Raw genomic sequence first — 19,403 nt, forward strand, 5'->3', positions numbered from 1 at the left:
TCTCGTTGTTGACGGCGTCGTTGACGTGACACTGATACCCGAAGGCGTCCGTATGCTGGTCGGTGGAAATTTACACGGGCTGGGCCACAGTCGGCCACCTGTTGACTGGCAACAGAGTTGCGCGAGTAGCAAACGCAAAAGCGGTCAGCCGCTACCTGTCGCATCAGTACCCGCCCCGACAATTCTATAATAGCACATGAACTCGCATCACAAGCGCGCGTGAACAGAACTGTCGTATGGCCCAGTCTCTCTCTCTCTCACTCTCTCCTCTCTACATAAAACGCATAAAACGCCTCATCATCATCGCCGTCTACTCGCTCTTGACGGCACCGACGGTAGGGGGGAGACCCGAGCTGGCGCCGGTATCCCTCGAGCCGCGGTCACGGTTGCCGCCGCGGCCACGCTGGCCACCACGACCCCTCGCACCGCCACGACCACGACCGCCGCGGCCGCCGCCACGGCCACCGCCGAAGCGGGGCTTATCCGAGCCGCCGGCGGCGCGCTGCTTGACGGCAACGCCGCCCTGGAAGTTGGCGCGGACGGTCCAGAACTCGCGGGTCTCGTCGTCGTTCATGCGCTCAAAGGTGACGGGCTGGCCACCGTAGGTGATGTTGGCGGCCTGGATCTGGGCAAACTCGGCGTCGGTGACGGCAGCGCCCTCGTACTTGGAGACCTGGCCGGCCTTGGTGCCGGGGGGGAAGGCCATGAAGGGCGAGGTGAGACCGGCGTCGGTGACGGCCTGCTTGAGGAGCTTCCAGTCGGCACCGTCACCGGGGGCAGAGAACTTGATGGCCGAACCGGCCTCGAAGGGGATCTTGCTGGGGTCAAGGACCTTGCCGGTGGTGGTGTCGACCTCGAGGGTGACACCCTTGTACTCGATGGTGAGGGGCTCGTCCTTCTTGATCTTGGAAGCACGCTCCTCGCCGTCGTCCTCGCGGTGGCGCTTGGAGCTGTTGCGGGTGTTGGTGGCCGGGGTGCCAACAACGTCGACGGTGGCGGGAATCTTGGCGAGCTGCATGCTGCCGCCAGCGTTGGCCTTGGCCATCTCGCGGAACGCGTTGAACTTGTTGCCGACGCGGGGCTTGCCAGAGCCACCCTTCTGGATCTCCGACTCGTCGATACCCTTCTCCTTGGCCTTCATGCGGACGTAGGCGTCCTTGGTCATCTTGAGCATCTCCTCGTCGCCAAACTTGGGAATCTCCTCGAGGGCAATGAACTTCTTCAGGTCGGCCTCGTACGCAAACTCGATAAAGACAGAGCCCTTGAACTCGCCCTTGCCCTTGCCGGCAGCGGCGGGCTTGCCCTTGGGGACAGGCAGGTCACCACGACGCTTGCGGACGGCGTTGATCTTGCCAAACTGCTTAAAGTACTCCTCGATAAGCTCCTGGACGTTGGACTCCTTGTCGCCCTCGCCAAAGCCCTTGACGTAGGCCGAACGCTCCCAGATGGTGGTGTTGGGCTCGAGGGGGCGCGAGCGGCGGACGTTCTCGCCGTCCTCCGAAACAGCGAGGAGAGCGTCGTCGCCCTGGGTCTTGTTGACCTCGCGGATACCGTGGGCAATGACCTGGACGCCGAGGGGCTTGAAATCCCTCATGCGCTTGAAGGTGAGGATGGTCTTGATGGGGACCCAACCCTCAGCGTTGCAGGCAGTGAGGGAGAAGAAGAACTGGTCGGTGGGGAGGTTCGAGTCGGAGAAGTAGAACGAGACTGGAAGAGGAGAGAAAGAGTCAGTTCATTGCGTCTGCCTCTGTCTTGCAGTAGCAGCCCGACTCACCCTGGGTAACAGCCTTCTCGAGCTCGGACTTGACCTCCTCGGCGGTCTTGCCCTCGACGACGGGGACGCCCTCGGCGTCAACCTCGACCTTGGGGACAGCGACGGCCTCGGGAGCGGCGACAGCCTCAACAGCGGCGACGGACTCCTCAACCTTGGGAGCAACAGCAGCTTCGGTAGACATAGTGGTGGCGAGTGTGTTGGTGGGGTGGGGGGGAGGGAAGGTAGGGAGAGAGAGTGTGTGTGTGTTGTGGAGTGAGGAAGGAAAGGGGACCTGGGTGGATGGTCTTTTTGGGGGGTTGTAGAAACAGAGGAGGGAGGTGTCCAACAAGGGTGGGAGAGACTTGTTTGCAAGATGGAGAGAGGAGGTGTCGACGGGAGGGAGAGGAGAAATAGTGTCGTTGTTACACGGGGGTGGTCGTCGGAGGGTGATTGTACCACACTCTGGCCGCCATTGAACTTTTGATGTGCAAGCACACCGTGGGAAAGCACAAGGAACGGCTGGGAGCTGACGCAGAGCCACGTGATAATTTGATCCCGGGTGGGTCTCGCCGCGGGAAATGGGATTAATTAAAATAAATAAACTCAAAATTATCTTGCGGTTGGGCCCGATCATGTGACGCGACTGTTTTTTCTTTTGTCCCCGTCGTCGGGGTGTTTTGGTGGTGTGCCCGCTGGCCGCTGGCGCCGGGTTGCGCTGCGGTCCAGATGGCCTTGTCCCCCCTGAAGGTCTGCCCAGCTGCCCAGCTGCCTGGCATGCCTGGGCTCCCGCTTGCATTAATGTCACGGCTGCGATTCAGTCAGGAAAGTACAAAGATGGCTGGGCAACATGGTGACACAAACGACGGCGTATATCAGACCATGGCGTCGTTGGCTCTGTCAATGGCGACCCTGCAGCTGTAATGACGGCTCCAGCATGCAGCTTGGGTGGGTGCTCTTGTGCAGCTCTTATGCAGACACAGGACACAGGCCCACAGGGAACAGCAAATGCATGACAGGGAGGACAAGCAAACGCTCATCTCGCCTTCTCCCTAGCGCTCGCTGCCCCCCGCCGCGCCCACGCTCGTTGGCCGTGCACCCAGCCTCCCCCCCCGCAGCCATTTCTCCCATATGACCCGTCTGCTTTCTTTCTCTCTCTTTCTCTTCCACCCACTCATCCAGTCTCCACGTCTTCCTGCTGCTGGTCAGCATCCATCCCATCCCATCCACCCACCCCTCCCCATCCTCGCTTGTGCATCAGTGGCCCCAGTGGCACTTGTGACTTGTTCTCCTCCCCCCTCCCCCAACCCCTCTTGACGAGGAACACGTATAACCTATCACCCTCCCGGGAAGAAAAGCTCCCTTCTACACCAAGATGCTCTTCCTCCTCCTCTCCAACCTTCCCACTGCGCATGCCGCATCCCCCGCCGCTCGCTGGGGTCACCAAGCCATGTATGTCGACTCGGCCCACGCCATGTACGTCGTCGGTGGCGAGGTTGCCAGCGGCGCTATCACCAACGAGGTTATCGTTCTTCCCGTAAGTCCTTCACGCAGAGTGGTTGCTGTTGCTTCGCATATCTGACCCATCGCGCAGCTCAACACGTCGTCCCCTGCCTGGAGCTCGGGTCCCGACTCTGGCCTTCCGGCTCACGCGTTCGCCTCGATGGCACTCTCGTCGGATGGCTCCAAGCTCGTCGTTGCCGGTGGCATGACCTCGTCGTGTTCGTCCGACGCCGTCATCCACTCGCTCGACATTTCGGGCTCGACCTGGACTTCCGCCAGCCCCTCGGGCTTTACCCGTCGTCACGGTGCCGCTGCCACTGTTGTCAGCTCCAGCTCGTCCGAGGGTGAGATGATGCTCGTTGGTGGCCTCGCCGACAAGTACGTCTGCTCCTCGGGCTCGTCGGCCTACTCGGCTTCGGACCTCATCGACCTCCCGGCGTCGTCGACTGCGGCTACCACCTCGAGCCTCCCCTCGGGCCTCACCGGAACCGACCTTGCCATCTCGGACTTTGCCCTCGCCAACTCGAACGGTACTGTGTACCTCGTCGGTGGCCAGGATGCCGATGGCGACCTCGTGTCTCCCGGTACCATTGGCGTCTGGACGTCGTCTGGTGGCTGGAAGTCTCAGAAGGTTACCGGTGACGTCCCCTCTGGTCGTCTCGGCGCCACCCTTGTGGCTCACCCTTGGCGCAACGTCCTTGTCATGTACGGTGGTTCCGTCCAGAACTCGACCGCGTCGTCCGACTTTTCGGCTTCCAACCTTGTTGCTGTCCTCGACACTAGCTCGTGGAAGTGGTCGACCCCTTCCAACATGCAGCCCGGTTCGTCGGCCGCCGTCTCGTACCACACCTCGGTCATTACTCCCTCGGGTGTCATGGTCACTGCCTTTGGTCGCAGCTCCACCGGCAGCCCTACCACCAACCAGCAGTACCTCGACATGCGTGACGCGTCGTCCACCAACTGGGCCTGGACCTCGACCTGGTCGAGCGACATGCTCACGCAGTACACCGTCACCTCGGCTTCGGACCACACCTCCAAGAGCAACAAGTCGACGGTCACCGCTGCTGTTGTCCCCACTGTCATTGGTCTCCTGATCATCATCCCCCTTCTCGTCTGGTTCTTCCGTCGCCACCAGCGCAACAGCCGCAAGCGCCGTCTCGCCTCGCACTTTTCCTTCTCCACCCAGGAGGACAATGGCGACTTTACCCGCGTCGATGGCCGTGGCCGTGGCCGTGGTGCCCTCTACCCCTTTGGCCGTGACGCCAACGAAAAGGAGAGCAGCCAGGGAAGCTACGTCTCGTCGATGCGCAACGCCATCTTCACCGTCTTCCGTCGCTCGTCGCCCACCCACGGTGTCGGCGACGACGGCACCATTCACGAGCAGCAGATGGCTCAGGTCAGCCCTGCCGAGCTGCAGGAGAAGGGCATGAACTGGGAGGAGATCGACTTTGGTCTTGGCCGTGTCGACGCTGAGCGTCGCGACGCCAACTACACCGACCTCCCCCCTCGCGTCTACCAGCCCCGCCGTGCTACCCAGCCCCGCGACTCGTTCCAGGCTCCTGGCTCGCCCAACCCCGAGATCCCGTTCCCCATGGCCATGGGCATGCCTATTGCGTCGACCATTTACCCCGTCGAGATGCCGCCCCAGGAGCCCGTCACTGGCGAGCTCGTCAACGTCAGCGACAGCCCCCGTCTCGGTAGCCCGCGCTACGACGGTCAGGCCTCGCTGGTTACCGAGAGCCGTGTCGCCGAGGCTGGTGCCGATGCCGCCGGTGTGGAGGACAATGACTGGAACATGCTCGAGCAGTCGCTCAACTCGCGTCCTGCCTTCCGTTCGCTCTCGCCGTCCGCCACTCTTCGCTCGCACAACCACACCGTGTCCCCCTCGACGACCTACCACTCGGTTGCTCCTGCCTCGCCCGTCCGCTCGAACTCGTCTCACGCGTCTGTCGAGTCTGCCCCTCCCGGCCCGGCTCCCAGCCTGCCCCCTCTTGCCTTTTCCAACTCGCCCATGATCAAGTCCAACACCGGTAACCGCATCACCTCGACTGGCAGCGCGCGCCACCTGGCCGGCACTTCGCGCCGTGTCTCGAGCGGCAACATGCGCCGTGTCTCGGGTCCCCCCACCGACATGGCTCCTGGCCCCTCGAACCGCCGTTCCAGCCAGAACGCCCTCGGTATCTCCACCTCGGGCACCGCGCGCTCGTCCAACGGCATGTCGCGTCTCCGTGTCGTCAACACCGACGACGAGAACCCCTTTGCCGACCCCAAGGCTTAAAAGAGAGAAATGACTCGGTTACCAGGCCTGCTGGACGGGTTCTGAGGTGGAGAATGGTGTTTATTATATAGCTGCGGCTCATTGGCCTATATAGTCTCTAAATGGAGGACAATGTATGTGTTGCAAAGAAGCCAGAGGGAAGCAGGGTAGTTATGGTTAGACGTGTTGGCGGTACAGTCAGTCGCCAGTTAAGAGTCTCTCAAGTCCAAGTCAGTCTCAAGTCAATGACCCCTCCACGTCCAGCCATGCACGTCTACTAAAATACATGTCGCGGCGCGCGTAGACGCCATGGGTCTCGTTCTACCTCTCTCCACTGCCGTGCAGTTCTCCAGGATGGTCGCCGTCTAGATGCCAAACACTGCCTTGACCTCGTCGCCACCTTCGGGCAACCCGTCAAAACACGTCCGCATGCGCGGGTCGGCCTTGAACACGAGCACGGGCGCGGTCTGCACGGGCTCAAACGTCATGGCTGTCGCTGGGGCAGTCGCTGTGCTCGGGGTGGACGAGTGGCCGCGGACCGTGGTGGCCGACGCGAGCGGGGAGGCGTCCCTGGCCGTGGATGGCGCGGGCGAGAGCGGTTCCGAGGCGCGGATCTGGGGCTGGGTGTTAGCTGAGTTGAGGGTGGGGGGGGGGGGGGGGCTGGGGAGATGCAGCAGGGGGAGGCAGCTGCGCCTGCTGGTGGATAACATGGCATTACCTGCAGCAGGCCACGCGGAAAGATGGACAAGGGTCACGGTTGATCACGCTGCCATAGCACAGGTGTTACGCAGCTTGCCTACCCATCGCCTCGTCCACAGTCATCAAGCGCTGTCCATGCCAGGTTGGGCGGTGAAGGACGTGGCCGAGCTCATTGTATGGGTGAGAAGCCCGCTAAGCGCACCCAACAGGCCAGGCCGTACACCCGATCCACCGTCACCAACCTCTGCCAACAGCTCCCCCGACTCCAGCTCCGTTCATCTCCCTTCCACGCCCTCTTCTAGCACAAACAGCACACTCCAGAGACGCCACTCACCACACTTGCACTTCCTGCGGGCGAAAACGCCAGCCGGGGACTCTGGCTCTCGATACCCCCAATCGTGCCCTTGACAGCCGGCAAGGGAGGAGGACGGCGGAGCGGCGTGCCCGAGGGCGTGGCGGCGCCGGTGCCGGGCTCGGTGGGGTCGGTCGTGGTCGAGCGGGAACGGGAGGCCATGGCTCGTGAGTGGCTTGGTTGGTTGGGTGTTGATGGTGTGGTGGATGGAAGAGGTTGGTGGTGGGTCCAAAATGTTTGTTTGATCGGACGTCATCAGTGGGATCGGCGGACGGAAGCGAAATCGGGTGAGCGGCGAGGATACGTTGTTGTCGACTGTGGTCTGCCACTCCCTCGCCATGGTGATATGCTGAGGAGCTAGTGGGACGGTCTAGAGACCAGAGCAGCATCTATCCATGTCATGCATGTGCTACCCACCGTCGGTCGTTAGAGACAGCACCACGTCCACTCTTCTCGACTGCTCGCACTCTCCCCCAAGCCCATGCCACATTTCACCCACTTGACAAACGATTCATATACACACCCTTCCGCTTCCTCTAAACTCCCATGCAAAGATAAAATGTAGTTCTAAGCCTTAATAATCCATCATCGAGTCGTCGTCCGCAAACGGCGCACTCTCATAGTCTCCCGGCCGGCGCATCTGGGACGTGACCCAGTCCTCGTCCGTGTCCTCGAGCGAGTATCCCTGTCCGCCGGTATAGCTCAGCAGGACGGGGAGGAAGACGAGGCCGTGCAACGCGCCAGTGATGATGAGGGTGAGCCACATGCGGAAGTAGTACGTCTCAAGCAACTTGGACTTTGTGAGTGCCAAGACGGAGATGCCGACGAGCTTGGTCATGGTGATGCCCGAGAAGATGGACGGTCCCACATCGACCAGCGCGGTCCATGCCCGCTCGTCCCTGTCCTTTCGCGCGTCGACCTTGTCGTACGAAAGACCAGAGCCGGCACCCATAAACGCCCTAGCGAGGTGTGAACAAAACTCGACAGCGATACCAAGCGAAATGACGAGGTTGACCAGCGAAATGGCGTTGAGCGAGATGCTCCAGTATCCCATCACGCCCATGACGTTGACGACGATCAGTGCGCAGGTGAACGTGACCGTGGCGCCTGTCTTCCACGATCCAAGGAGGAGCGAGGTGATACCCATCACGGCGAGTAGAGCCGCAGACAGGACCTTGACGGACATGGACGCGATGTACGAGTACTGGTCGAAGAAGACGTAAAAGAGCGAGTATGGGAACACGTCGAGACCCGTGTTGTGGCTAATGTCGGCAGCGATGCGGCGTGCCGAGGCGAGAGCGTTGATAAACTCGTTCTGCGCACGGAGGGGCGTGTGGAAGGTACGGAAGTGGGACGTCTTGACTGATCCGTCCGACTTTTTGGTCTTTACCGCGTGCGAGTAACCCTGCAGACCTCCCAGGGGACAGTTGTCGTCTGCGGGGCTCTGAAGCCACTGGCCGAGGTACCGCTCAAAGTCCTCTCCCTGTGGCAGACCAGCCATGGTCGTGTCCCACTCCTGGCCCTCGTAGCATGGGCGGCAGAGACGGTCCGAGTCGCGCGGGCGGCAGAAGACGGACGGGTCGCGCCTCCTCACGCGGCAGCAGCTCTCAAACAAAGGGTTGGTCCACATGAGGAAATCGTCAATCCATGCCGCTGGCGGGTTGGCAATAAACGATGTCTCAGGCCGCTTGCGTTCCGCTTCAAGCGTGTTGGCGACTGAGAGCTCATTACAGGTGGTAAACCGTCCACATAGCTCTTGCTGGCCATATCGCTCCGTAGTGTTGCCATCTTTGACGACAAAGTAGACTGGCGGGCCGACGTCGAGGTACTTGTCCACGTCGTTGAAGTAAGGAATGAGGTTCGAGTCGGGTGGCAGGGCGAGGCGCTGGTCGAGACCGAGAGTGATCTTCTGCATGCCAATGATGGCAAGGAGGAGCATGCCACCAAATGCCGCGAGCACACCGTGCTTGACTTCCTTCTTCAGGAGCGTCGGCGCGTACCATTTGCGCACAAAGGTTGTAAGGAGGCTCTCGACAGGTCCAGGTCCTTCGTCCTCGAGACGAATCTTCTTCTGCAGACGGATGCAAGGGAAGCAGTCCAGGCGGCTAGCCTCGGCACGTTTAATGTCGAGCACCATGGCACTGACAAAGACAGTGCACTGGAGGATGGCACCGATGAGGACACTGCCCGCGGCGTAGATGGCAAAGTTGCGCACAGCAGGCATTGGGACCAGAGCACCAAGGGCAAACGCAACCACCTCAGTGGTCGAGGACAGGAGGATGGACGGGCCCATACGTGCGACAGCTCGGGCAACACGCTCCTCGGGTGGGAGCAACGAGCTGTGTTGGTCGTGGGTGGATGTGTCTGAGTGGTTGTCGGGGGCGGCAACCTGAGGGGACGGGTGGGGCGATGGTTGGGTGGTTGTGGTATCGGCGTGATGACTGTGGCTGTGACCGTGGCCAGCTTGTCCATGACCATGACCATGGCCGTGGTGTCCACCATGGTGCTCAGCGGAATGCTCCGAGTCAGAGTCCGAATGGTCGCCCGTCTCGGGTGGCGCGGCGTGCATGAGGTTCTGGCGATCAAGCTCGTGGACAAGGATGAAGACATTGTCAACACCAACCGCAAGGACGAGGAAAGGGATAACCTCGGCGATGATGAGGGTTACCCGCACGCCCAAGAGGGAGAACAGGCCAACACTGGACGAGACGGCGACGAGGACAATGACAATCCCAAACAGGCCCAGGCCAAACTTGGAGTTGACCATGAAGATGCGCGGGAGGGCCTTGACCGTGTCCATTATCTTGCCTCCAGGACGGTGGGCACGGAGTCCAACAGCATACGCACAGAACTGGAGCAACTTGTAGAGACGTTTGAAAGCCTTGGCGACATCCTTCTTGGGAACCTGGCCGCCGCCTAGGGTGAGGGAGACGTATAGGAACATGACGAGGTACGAGAGGACAACAATCCTGACGTCGGTGTTTGCGCTCTTGTTCAACTCCTTTTCGAGGCTGATACCCGTCGAGTAGGAGACCTTGAGGTCTGGGTGTTTGAGTTCGGAGAGGAATCGGTCAAGGATCTTCTCCCAGTCCTCGACCTTTTTGACCTTGGCCTCAGCGTTGTAATTGTCCACAACGTAGGTTATGACCAGGGCCTTGGCGTTGACCCAGTCATCCTTTTTGACACCGCCGAGAATCAACTTGGGGTCGATCGGTTGCCCGAATTCCGGCAGACACTCGCCGGGGCTGGTGGCACACTGCTTGATCCGGTCTGTCCATTTCTCTCCCCACTGGCTCATATCGTCGCCAAGCCATGCCGAGACAGATTGGACGACACAGGCTGTTCCGGGACCCGAGGGAGCAAAGCACACATCCTCAAGCGCTACTCCCTTGGCTGAACGCAAGTCACGAATCTGTTGCTCGACATGGAGCACCCACTCGAGAGTGTCGTACGAGAGCGGGGAGAGGTTGTGTGCAGCTGTGATAAAGATTTGCTCTGTGCGGTAAAATGGACCAAAGTTGTCGTCGAAATACGCCTTCTCCTCGGCGGCGGCGCTGGACGGTGACACCCATAGTCGTACGGGGTCCGTCTCGACCTGGAACCAGTGCCATCCAACGTTGAGCAGGGCAACGACGACGCCTGCAATCACAAACGTCTGAATCGGGAAGCGTGCACATGCCAAGCCCAAGCGGTAGAAGAAGCGTCGCAGAAGGGCGTTGATCTGACTCTGCTTGGGCTGGAGGTGCTCCATAGGGTCGAGCAAGGACGCGCCACGGCCGAGACGGAAATGGATAGATCCACTTGGACCCGAGTCGTCGTCATTTTGTCCGTGGCCAACCATACCCTGCACACCCGTGGTGGTAGGCGACTGGGGTGGGTCGGTGAGCGCTACCCGCTCGTAGCGGCGCTGGTGGATACGCTTGGCTTGGCGGAGCGAGTAGTAGAGCAAGACGGCGGCGAGGGCGGCACCGTAGACGATAAGGAGCGAAAAGGTCAGGCAGCTGACTCTGCCGACGCGACACCCTTCGGTGTTTGGTGGAGGGAGGTACGGGAGACTCGGGCACACTGAGGGACAGTCGGCACAGGCGCATCGCGAGTCGATGCCCGTGTCTGAACAGCTGAGAGCAGATCGCGAGTAGTTGCTCGTCTTGCTGAGGGGGAAGTCTATTTGGAAGGGCGATCCCAGTCCCGGTCGAACGTCGCCCATGTACTTGAGAAAAGCCGACGCGTTCTTTGCTCCACCACCGATGAGGTCCATGGCAAACCCGTTGGTCGCGCCAAACTGGACGCCCTTGCACGAGTCGTAGAATCCCTTGGCAAACTGGCTCGAGACCTGGTAATCGACGGCCTTGACGATATCCTTGCCTGTCGTGCTCTTCTGTGTCTGGGTTACTTGCATAAACGTGCTCTGGTTAGGCGAGCAGGTGAAATCACAGTAGAACGAGCGAAAGTTGTTGATGCACGCCGGGCACGCGGCAATGAGAGGTGCGGCCTGGGCGAGCTGGTCCCCAAGGGTCTCGACTTGCTCGGCCGTACAGCATACTGTGTCTGGCACTTGATATGCTGCACCACACACGCTCGAGAGGAGAGTGGCCAGTTTGTCGTCGGTCTGAGCACGCGTTTAGCCATAGGTCCATCCCATATCACACTGGGCAACGGCCGTATCCACCGTGTCGCGTGTTCGTCCGATGCCTACTCACCTCGCTGGCGTCCCCGTCGTCTGGACATGGGAGCTGGGCACCAAAGCGGGACACGCTGCCGCAGTTTCCGCGCATGGCGCAGACGCCTTGTCCGCGGCGAGGCGGGTCACTCGGCATGGTTGTAGCTGTGGAAGTGGTGTAGAATGGATGGAAGGTTGTTGCTGGCAAGCGACGAGCCAAGACGCCGCTTGAACGGCTGCGCGGCTGCAGTGTGTGTGTGTGGTGACCGGGGGGGTGGGACGGCCCCGGCCGGTGTCGTCATGGGTGGGGTTGAGGCTGGCAGTCACGTGACGGTAGGTGTGTTCGCCACCCAAAATAAAAAATATATTACGTAAAGTAATTACGCGGCGCGGAGGGGATTATTTGTCGGTAAAATGTAAATAAATTAAACGCCTCTTTTGTCATTGTTTGAATCAAAGCTCTATACATTGTCACACGCGGGGGCAGCACTGCCTGAAACCGCAATGTCGTAACCCAAACCGGATCCATCGTCATCAACGTCATCCGAGGCATGTGTGGGTGGCCTGGGTGGGTGGTGCGCGAGGTCATGAGATCAGGAGACCCTCGCCGTCTCGGACTGCGCTGTTTTCGCGTAGGAACCTTGCTGCTATGACGTGCCCTCGAGTCAAACACGGTTTGACCCAAAGGCTGAGGTACTTAGGCGTGACTTGAAGCGTGACACAGCAAAATGCAACCAATTGCGGGTATGCATTGACTGAACATGAGGATGAGATCCATTGGGTCATTGAGATTGGGGTGGTGGTTGGGCCAAGAAAAGGCAATGTAAATAGAGTGCGCGCTTCCCCCCCCCCCCCCCCCCCCATCGCCACTACCTTATCTCTTCAAACCCCACTCACGACTGCTCAGCGTCTCCACCCGTCTGCAGGACCTACCAGCCCACCATGGTATAGTGAGCCATCCACCCTCTGACACTCACGACACTGACAACCAGTGTATTGGGCCTGTTCGTAGTCTTCCTCGTAATCTTGGTCATGTGGCTTTGTGCGTTGTGGGCACACAGCGCCCTGTTTGTCGTGTTTCGCTGACGCTTTGCCAGATCGCTACTTGAGGGCACGATGGAACGCCCAGAAGCAAGCTCGCAACGCCTCTCCAGACGACCCAACACTCCCCATCTTCCACAGGCCAAGTTTCGCCTCAACCGCCGACCTCGTTGCAGAACACATTGTCCTCCCACAGCCCGTCCAAGTCAACCCGTATGGCTATGGCATGTACTCTCGTCTCGGTGGCGACTATGGCCGTGGAGCAGGCAACCCCTTGCCTGCTGTCAACCGGGCTCATCCTGAATGCGGTAGCGATCCGGACCTGCCCGCATACAGTAAGTTTGCTACCAGCCCGTGTCGGCACAAAGGTGGAGGTCGGTGCTTTGTTTTGTAAGCCACAGGTAAAACCGGAACATAGCGATGAGGTGATCACGCCAACTCCAGTGCCAGGCCTAGCGTTGGTTCGAGTGATCCTCATATTGTCTCCGTCCGTCTGATGAGAGGTACACACAGACGGCTTACTCATGCTCGGCCGTGTCAACAGCCGGCCGGGAATTGCTGGCCACTCACTCTACTTGGTTCTCTTCTGTTGCTCTCGTTCTCCGTTGTTCCCCGCTGCACATGTGCTGACCCAACCAGGCCAGCATCCGAGCCGTTCCTGCCCCAGACTCGACATCGCGTCCTCGATGTACCTCCCGCCGTGTTTTGAGTCGACCGAGTCCTTCCCCCCGCCACCGCCCACACCACCACCACCTCCACAAGCGCACGTACACTCCCGCACACAGGTGCGCGAGGGGAGGATCGGGTGGCCCCAGCCTTTGAGGTGGTCACAGCAGCGTAACATGCCCAAACCCCAACCCCACCAGCCCGAACAGGTGATGGTGTCTGTGTCAAGCAGCACACCTGTGTGGTCGTTCTCGAACCCCCCCAGGCCATGGTATGCCTGAGAAGTCACCTGGCGTTGGACCAACTTTGACACGAGAAGATAACGAACAAGACGAACAAAACCCAGAACCAAGTTGTATACCAGCTATCTTGTCACTGTATGCCGACAAAACCGCAACAACGCAGACATGACGTTGTACTGTGCTAAATGCAAATATAATCAATCTTCATGACTGGTTCTTGACGAGGAGCTGTGGTTTCTAAAATTGGCTAATGGCCCCACGTCCGTGTGGGGGCTGCACACATACACGCTGAATGCATCCCTTCTGTTCACGTCAAACGTCGATGGCAGGCTACGCACCATGTTTTCATTCCCTTGCACACTACTTCCTACTGATCCCTTCTGGCGCCAGACTAGTACCAGGTGGCGAAGGCGCTGTTAACACAGGAATCGTCGTAGACCATACAAGTCCAACGATTTCGACCAACCTCTATAGACGAGTCGAGGAGGTCTCCGTCACAGTTATCGGGGTCTGACAACCAGAGATGGAAGTCGTTTCCTGTCCAGCCAGAGTAAAGTTGGAACTTTACGGCCTTGGCACACTTCAGCTCACCCGAGCCGGGGTCATACGGGACAAAGCAACTCGAGTGCCCAGCGTTCCCATTCCCGCCGTCAAGCCTAATATAACCGTCGCCGCTGCAGGACGGTTCAGAATAGAAGGTCAGCGTGAACGAATAACCACGCTTCTCTAGCGGAGCAGAGCGCTTGTCGACCAGAGTCGTTACATCGAGGCCGTGACCGGCGAAAGTGCCACTTGCGCGGCAAGCACCATAGTCGACCAGCCGGTGACCGATTTAGCGAGTGAGACAGTCGAGGCCTTGACCATACTGGGTACAGGCTCTGATCTGATGGAGATGATGCAGCAGGTGTTGACGTGTTTGACTGGGATCGCTCGGCAGTGGATGTCGAAGAGTTCGGTTGTTGATTTCCCCCCCTAAAGAGTTCCTTGTACTCTGTCAGCGGGGTCAGTCCCCGGATACATGGAGGAACACTTACAAGAACCACTATAGTGCCTACACTGAATAGGCGAACGACAAGAAGGTGTGGTCACTGGGAGGGAAGGGAAAGTACATTTGGAGGCAGCCGTCTTTTTGTCATTTCGACGCAAACCATCCCGCCAAACTGTGCCCAATCACATTAACAACGCATCAGTGGTAGTCAAGGCTCAGTAGGAACAGCACTACGGAGCAGGGGGTAGAGGGTGCCGACGGTCAGATTTCTGGCTTACACGGCACAACAGCAACAGCAGTCGACATCCGTCGGCTTTGGCCACTACGTACTGCACTGTGTCGTTGAGGAACCAGTCAATTGCCAAATCATGCCGAATCCCGGAACTGAGCGTCACTAACCCAGTATGTGACGTTGGAGGGAGCGAATAGGTATGTACAGTATGTAAGTACATACACAGGAGCGGCCGAGATTTGGCGATAGGTTGTGTGTGTTGTCAGCTGCCACAGTCGCAATGCTGCGGGTGGTTTGCACCCGGACACGCAGAGCTGCGAGAGCGCTCAGTGGAGGACGCGTCCTGCGATTGCAACGAGCTGAACGGAGAACTTGGAGGCGTTATCAACGTACGGGGAAAGGCCCAAAGCACAAAAAAATGCCGTTCTGTACGAGCTGTACGGCACCGCCTCAACCGTTCCCGATGTGGTTGCATGCCTGTCGACATTGCACTAATTGTCACATCCACCCTCCGTATGCACGTACAGTAAAGGGCAACTATACTCAATCCTTACGAGTAGCGATCCCTCATATCTGCACACGTGTTCTGCATGACAATGGGCTTGTGCGGGTCGGGCACAGTTAGTCTTCCTGGACCCCACTCGCTCTCTGTTATTGTCGCACGTCGATGCCAGTCTGCACTCCATCATTCAGTTCATTTCATTCCAATCCAACCACATGGTTACTTATTACTACTGTAATAGTTTGGTCAAGCTCAGAAGTCAAGCTCAGAAAAAGGCGATACGGGTGCTGTCGAAGCAGCTGCTATCCGGAAGGGGATAACAGACAGGCCAGGTCTCGGGGCTAACATTGTCGTGGTAAAAGGAGTGTACTTCCCCGTTGCACTGCGGGTACTGGTACAAGGAGAGGACATAACCTGTGCCCGACCAGGTACTGTGGATTGAAACCTTTACAGCCTTTGCACACTTCTGGTTACCATTGGAGGGATCATACGGAGCGAAGCAACCGGTCTCCCCAGCGTCCGCTGACGACCCGGTGTCACTCAGCAAGAAAGGAGTGCCATCGCAGTTCGCTTCAGAATAGAAGGTCATTGTGAGTGAGTGATCGCGCTTCTGCCCAGCAGAGTGGGTCCTCTCCAGGAGAGGCGTCTCGATCACATTCAGCGGTGAACCTGCCACCGGCGAAAGTGCCACTTGTGCAGCGAGGAACAGCGCAGACCAGCCAGTGGCAGTCGAGGTCTTGACCATAGTGGGCAGCGAGATTTTCGGGGATTGGGTGCAGAGGGTGTCGCACTGGTTTTGGGGTGGCTCGAGTTAGGTGGCCGATTCAGTTGAGGACTTCTGGACTGTGTCGACAGGGTCAGTGTCCACGTATGGGATGAAGGGACTCTTACAAGAGTCACTATAGTGAATAGGTGAGGAGTACGAAGGTGCGGTCGTTGGGAAGGATTTGGGCTTGGGGATGGGGATGGGTGATGGGGTGAAGAAGACCGTGGTTGGAGGCAAATATGAATCCTTTTATGCCATTTTGAAGCAGACCGTCCCCCCAAAAGTGTCGCCAGTCACGTCACACATTGTGGAGCAAGTTGTAGCTGACACAACAGTAGTCAAGACGGAGTAGGAACAGTAGTAACAATGCAGTAGGAACATTACTTAAGGCCCAGTAGGCACAGTACTACCATCAACAGTTGCAACATGGAAACCAAGTCATGTGTGGCACAACAGAAAGGCCAAAGAACCGTCAAAATATGTCAGCAGCCTGCTACGCCAACTTCCGTGGGTTGTTGTCGGGCAACATGTCGCAGTCGCGATCATTGCCGTATTTGCCAACGGTCATTCATGATGCCGAAACAGTCCCAGAGGTCAGTCTCATTATGATCAGTAATTCAAACCCAAGCGCAGTCCGCGAGAATCGACACCACTGATGCCGAACGCCCTACGACATTAACTGCCACGGGTGATGTCAACCGTCAGCTGCCATGTCAACTATCAGCTGTCAGCAAGGGTGGATGTATGGCAACTGCATCCCAAGGGGTGATTGCGAGGTATGTCACGATAGGGTTGCCCCCCGGACACCCTGTGCTGGATGGCAAGAGTGAAAATTCCAGCGGGGATGCACTCTGACCGACGCCCGGTTAAGTGGCGCCGTGTGTGAACGAACGCGGCGAAGTGTTGGTATGGCAGAGCAACACACGCTCCAGGGATGTTGATTTTGTGACTTCAGTTATACTAAATGTGTCCTAAGTGTACCGAATGGATATTGACTGGGTGAGTTCGCAGTTACGCTCGCCCTTGCCTTACTTTGTTCATGGCCACATGCGACCAGCTCCTCAGCATCAATTTGTTTTGCAGTTTAAATACACACTGGGCGTTCCGACTCTCCCTTAGAAGTATACACGCACGCCGCTTGTACAGTAGGGATCGAAGACAATGCAACCTTCGGCCCCAGGCGAGACCACTTCAGAAATGGAGCCCTGCCATTCGTTACATTCCGCGTCGTTGAGCAGTCGGAGCCCAATCTCCCGACCTGAGAACCAAGGGCTGATGCGGTATTTCACGGACCTCGCACACTTTGCCTTTGCTGTGTAGGGGTCGTACAAGGGAGAGCAACCGGAAACCCCATACTCATTCGTGCTCTGCCCCCCTTCCACCAGCAAAAATGCCTCGCCGTTGCAGGACGACTCGGCATAAAAGGACAGCGAGTATCCACGATCCTGCTTCCCCAGCTCCTCTTCAGTAGAGCGCACGTCCGGCACAGTGGCTACGTCCATGGGCGAAGCCATCACAGGCGAAAGTGCCATTTGGGCCGCGAGCAGCAAAGCTGCCCAGCCCGTGGCCCGCTTCGCACTTCCGGTCGTTAAGCTCGGTGCCATAGTGGACTGGATTGATGAAGATGACGAAAGAGGATGTCGAGAGAGGAGAACAGATAAGAGGGGAGAAATGAGGAGAGGTGGTCGGTGTGTACCGAGTTACGAAGTTGGGTGGAAACGAAGCTGATGTTAACGATAACGGCCGTGTGGGTTGTTCGATGCAGCCGGCGTACAGTAGTTTGTTCGCAGTATCAAGAGGTAAACAGGGACGGGTTGGCTGACAGTCAGATCAGCATGCCAACGTGGGAGTGAGTCTCGCAAGAGCCTCTGCAGTTGTACGCACCTAAAATGGGATCCTGTAGTCGTTGAGAAGCAAATGATGGTTGAGGAAGTGGATGAGGGACAAGCCATTCAGAAGGTCTCCACGACGTCCTTTTATGCATTTTTGGACGGCCACAATTCCTCCCACCGCCGGCGGACAGCCGGGTGACAGGATACGGAGTAGACCACAGGTCACAACACTGCATGCGCAAAATGCGTCTGACAATGCTGAAACCCATTACGTCGTCCTCATGAGTAGATCCGTGGGTTGTCGTCGACGAAACCAGTTCCGTGTTTATCGGTGTTTCCCTGACAAACCTTCGTAAACCTTTGGCCGAGGACTCCCAAAACGGCAGCAAAAATGGCGAACACGGCTGGGTCAGAACGACCTCCTATGGATTAACCCTATGAAACCGGTCCCCTCGGGGAAGTCTGGACACACGGGACTGTAAGTATGCACTGACCAGAGTTTTTGAAAAAAAAAAAAAGAAAAAAAAAGGTCAGTATTACCTTAAGCTTTCACGAGTGTCACGGAGTACATAACGATCACAGAAGACACCGCATAGCAAATGTCAAGTACGGCGGGTGATTGCTGGGCTGGACTGCCACAAAACAAATTCCAACACGGGATGCACGTCCATCTGCCCTTGTGTAAAGAGCTGAGAACGAGGCTACGGTAAATTCCGGAGCATTACGAACGCACGCGAAGGGCCTGAATGCCATCTCTTTGGCCATCACCTCACCCGCTCCCGACGTGCTTGTCGATGAAGTTCATACATAAGATAATGTGCTCGTCCTACTCGGCGTCAGCCACTCTGGCAGTGAAATTTACTATATCATCTTCATGAGTGAAGGGACGGGCAGGGGATCGCTCGCCAAACCCACATACTGGTTCTGAAGGTGCATAACACACACATTTCATTTCATCCACACACGCGGTGTACCTATTACTGAACTACATACAAACTTGACCAGTTGATCGCGTAATCACTTGACATACGCGCGGACCGCGTGGGCGCAGTCTGCGCTCGAGAGAGACTGGCAGGCCTTTGTGCCAGGCCAAATGTGAGTCTCATAGTCGAACAGCGCTCCCGTGCAGTCGTTTTTCTCCCACATGGAAAGAAACAACTTGCGGTCTGTGGATTCCCAGGTGTCGTGCTTGTGGATCATGATCGACCTCGCACACTTCTCCTGATTCCCGTTGAAGTTGGTGCTGGAGCAACCGGTATCCCCGGACTGCCCTCCATCAACCTGTAAATACGGCTCACCGGCGCACAACACACCTTCATAATACTCCAGCGTGTACCCGAGGTCACGCTTCTGCGCAGCCGAGTCGGCCCTGTCCAGCAGTGTCGAGGCTGTCACAGGCACAAGGTTCACTTGGGCCACGAGCAGCACTAGAGTTAGCGCGCCAGTGGCCCGTTTCATGATCCCGCCAGTTGAGTTGGGTAGCATGATGCGGAGGAGTGATGCTCGTCGGAGAAGGTGGGTGGGTTGGCACGAACTTGCCTCGAGCGCTGGTGGGGTGGTTGTTTGGGTCCACAGGCGTAGAAGTTGGTGTGGAGATGATGAAGCGGCTCACAGGATTGGCCGCGGAGAAGGGGCTTGGGATAAGGGGATTGGGATGGTGGCAAAATGGGTTATGTACAGACCACCTTTTATTCACTTTCGACGCCGGCGATTCCACAAACCGTTTCCAGCGGACTAAGTTGGAGCGGTGATCAGCTCACATGACAGCCAAAATTTGAAAAGATCTGCACAGCATGGGGGGGTGTTTGGAACAAGGAGGATGCACAAACAACTGGAAAATCCGTCACAAGAGGTTGTGGCAGATGAACTGCGGTGATCCGTGGGTTGTCGTCAGGATGCCAGTTCCGCAGGAG

The 19,403-nt window shown here is 58.0% G+C and overlaps 7 protein-coding genes across 7 annotated transcripts; 2 read left to right on the plus strand and 5 right to left on the minus strand.

Annotated features, from left to right (window-relative positions):
- Nucleotides 1-310: 310 nt before the first annotated feature.
- EHS24_003874 (uncharacterized protein) lies at nt 311-1,955 on the minus strand (the record flags this gene model as incomplete). The annotated part of the gene is made up of 2 exons (XM_028619511.1): nt 311-1,707; nt 1,775-1,955. 2 exons carry the CDS (start codon nt 1,953-1,955, stop codon nt 311-313), a joined length of 1,578 nt encoding a protein of 525 aa, XP_028472084.1.
- Nucleotides 1,956-3,125: 1,170 nt separating this feature from the next.
- EHS24_003875 (uncharacterized protein) lies at nt 3,126-5,531 on the plus strand (the record flags this gene model as incomplete). Its single annotated transcript, XM_028619512.1, has 2 exons — nt 3,126-3,287; nt 3,345-5,531. 2 exons carry the CDS (start codon nt 3,126-3,128, stop codon nt 5,529-5,531), a joined length of 2,349 nt encoding a protein of 782 aa, XP_028472085.1.
- Nucleotides 5,532-5,875: 344 nt separating this feature from the next.
- Nucleotides 5,876-6,723, minus strand: EHS24_003876 (uncharacterized protein; the record flags this gene model as incomplete). The annotated part of the gene is made up of 2 exons (XM_028619513.1): nt 5,876-6,130; nt 6,544-6,723. 2 exons carry the CDS (start codon nt 6,721-6,723, stop codon nt 5,876-5,878), a joined length of 435 nt encoding a protein of 144 aa, XP_028472086.1.
- A 412-nt stretch (nt 6,724-7,135) lies between these two features.
- EHS24_003877 (uncharacterized protein) lies at nt 7,136-11,378 on the minus strand (the record flags this gene model as incomplete). Its single annotated transcript, XM_028619514.1, has 2 exons — nt 7,136-11,170; nt 11,262-11,378. 2 exons carry the CDS (start codon nt 11,376-11,378, stop codon nt 7,136-7,138), a joined length of 4,152 nt encoding a protein of 1,383 aa, XP_028472087.1.
- A 785-nt stretch (nt 11,379-12,163) lies between these two features.
- On the plus strand, nt 12,164-12,971 carry EHS24_003878 (uncharacterized protein; the record flags this gene model as incomplete). The annotated part of the gene is made up of 5 exons (XM_028619515.1): nt 12,164-12,171; nt 12,214-12,263; nt 12,319-12,652; nt 12,707-12,765; nt 12,907-12,971. 5 exons carry the CDS (start codon nt 12,164-12,166, stop codon nt 12,969-12,971), a joined length of 516 nt encoding a protein of 171 aa, XP_028472088.1.
- Nucleotides 12,972-15,157: 2,186 nt separating this feature from the next.
- EHS24_003879 (uncharacterized protein) lies at nt 15,158-15,637 on the minus strand (the record flags this gene model as incomplete). The annotated part of the gene is made up of 1 exon (XM_028619516.1): nt 15,158-15,637. One exon carries the CDS (start codon nt 15,635-15,637, stop codon nt 15,158-15,160), a length of 480 nt encoding a protein of 159 aa, XP_028472089.1.
- Nucleotides 15,638-18,507: 2,870 nt separating this feature from the next.
- EHS24_003880 (uncharacterized protein) lies at nt 18,508-18,975 on the minus strand (the record flags this gene model as incomplete). The annotated part of the gene is made up of 1 exon (XM_028619517.1): nt 18,508-18,975. The coding sequence occupies one exon, from the start codon at nt 18,973-18,975 to the stop codon at nt 18,508-18,510; it is 468 nt and encodes a 155-aa protein (XP_028472090.1).
- Between the last annotated feature and the right edge of the window lie 428 nt (nt 18,976-19,403).

The sequence above is a fragment of the Apiotrichum porosum genome (assembly GCF_003942205.1).
Source record: "Apiotrichum porosum strain DSM 27194 chromosome Unknown scaffold_19, whole genome shotgun sequence".
Lineage (NCBI taxonomy): Eukaryota > Fungi > Basidiomycota > Tremellomycetes > Trichosporonales > Trichosporonaceae > Apiotrichum > Apiotrichum porosum.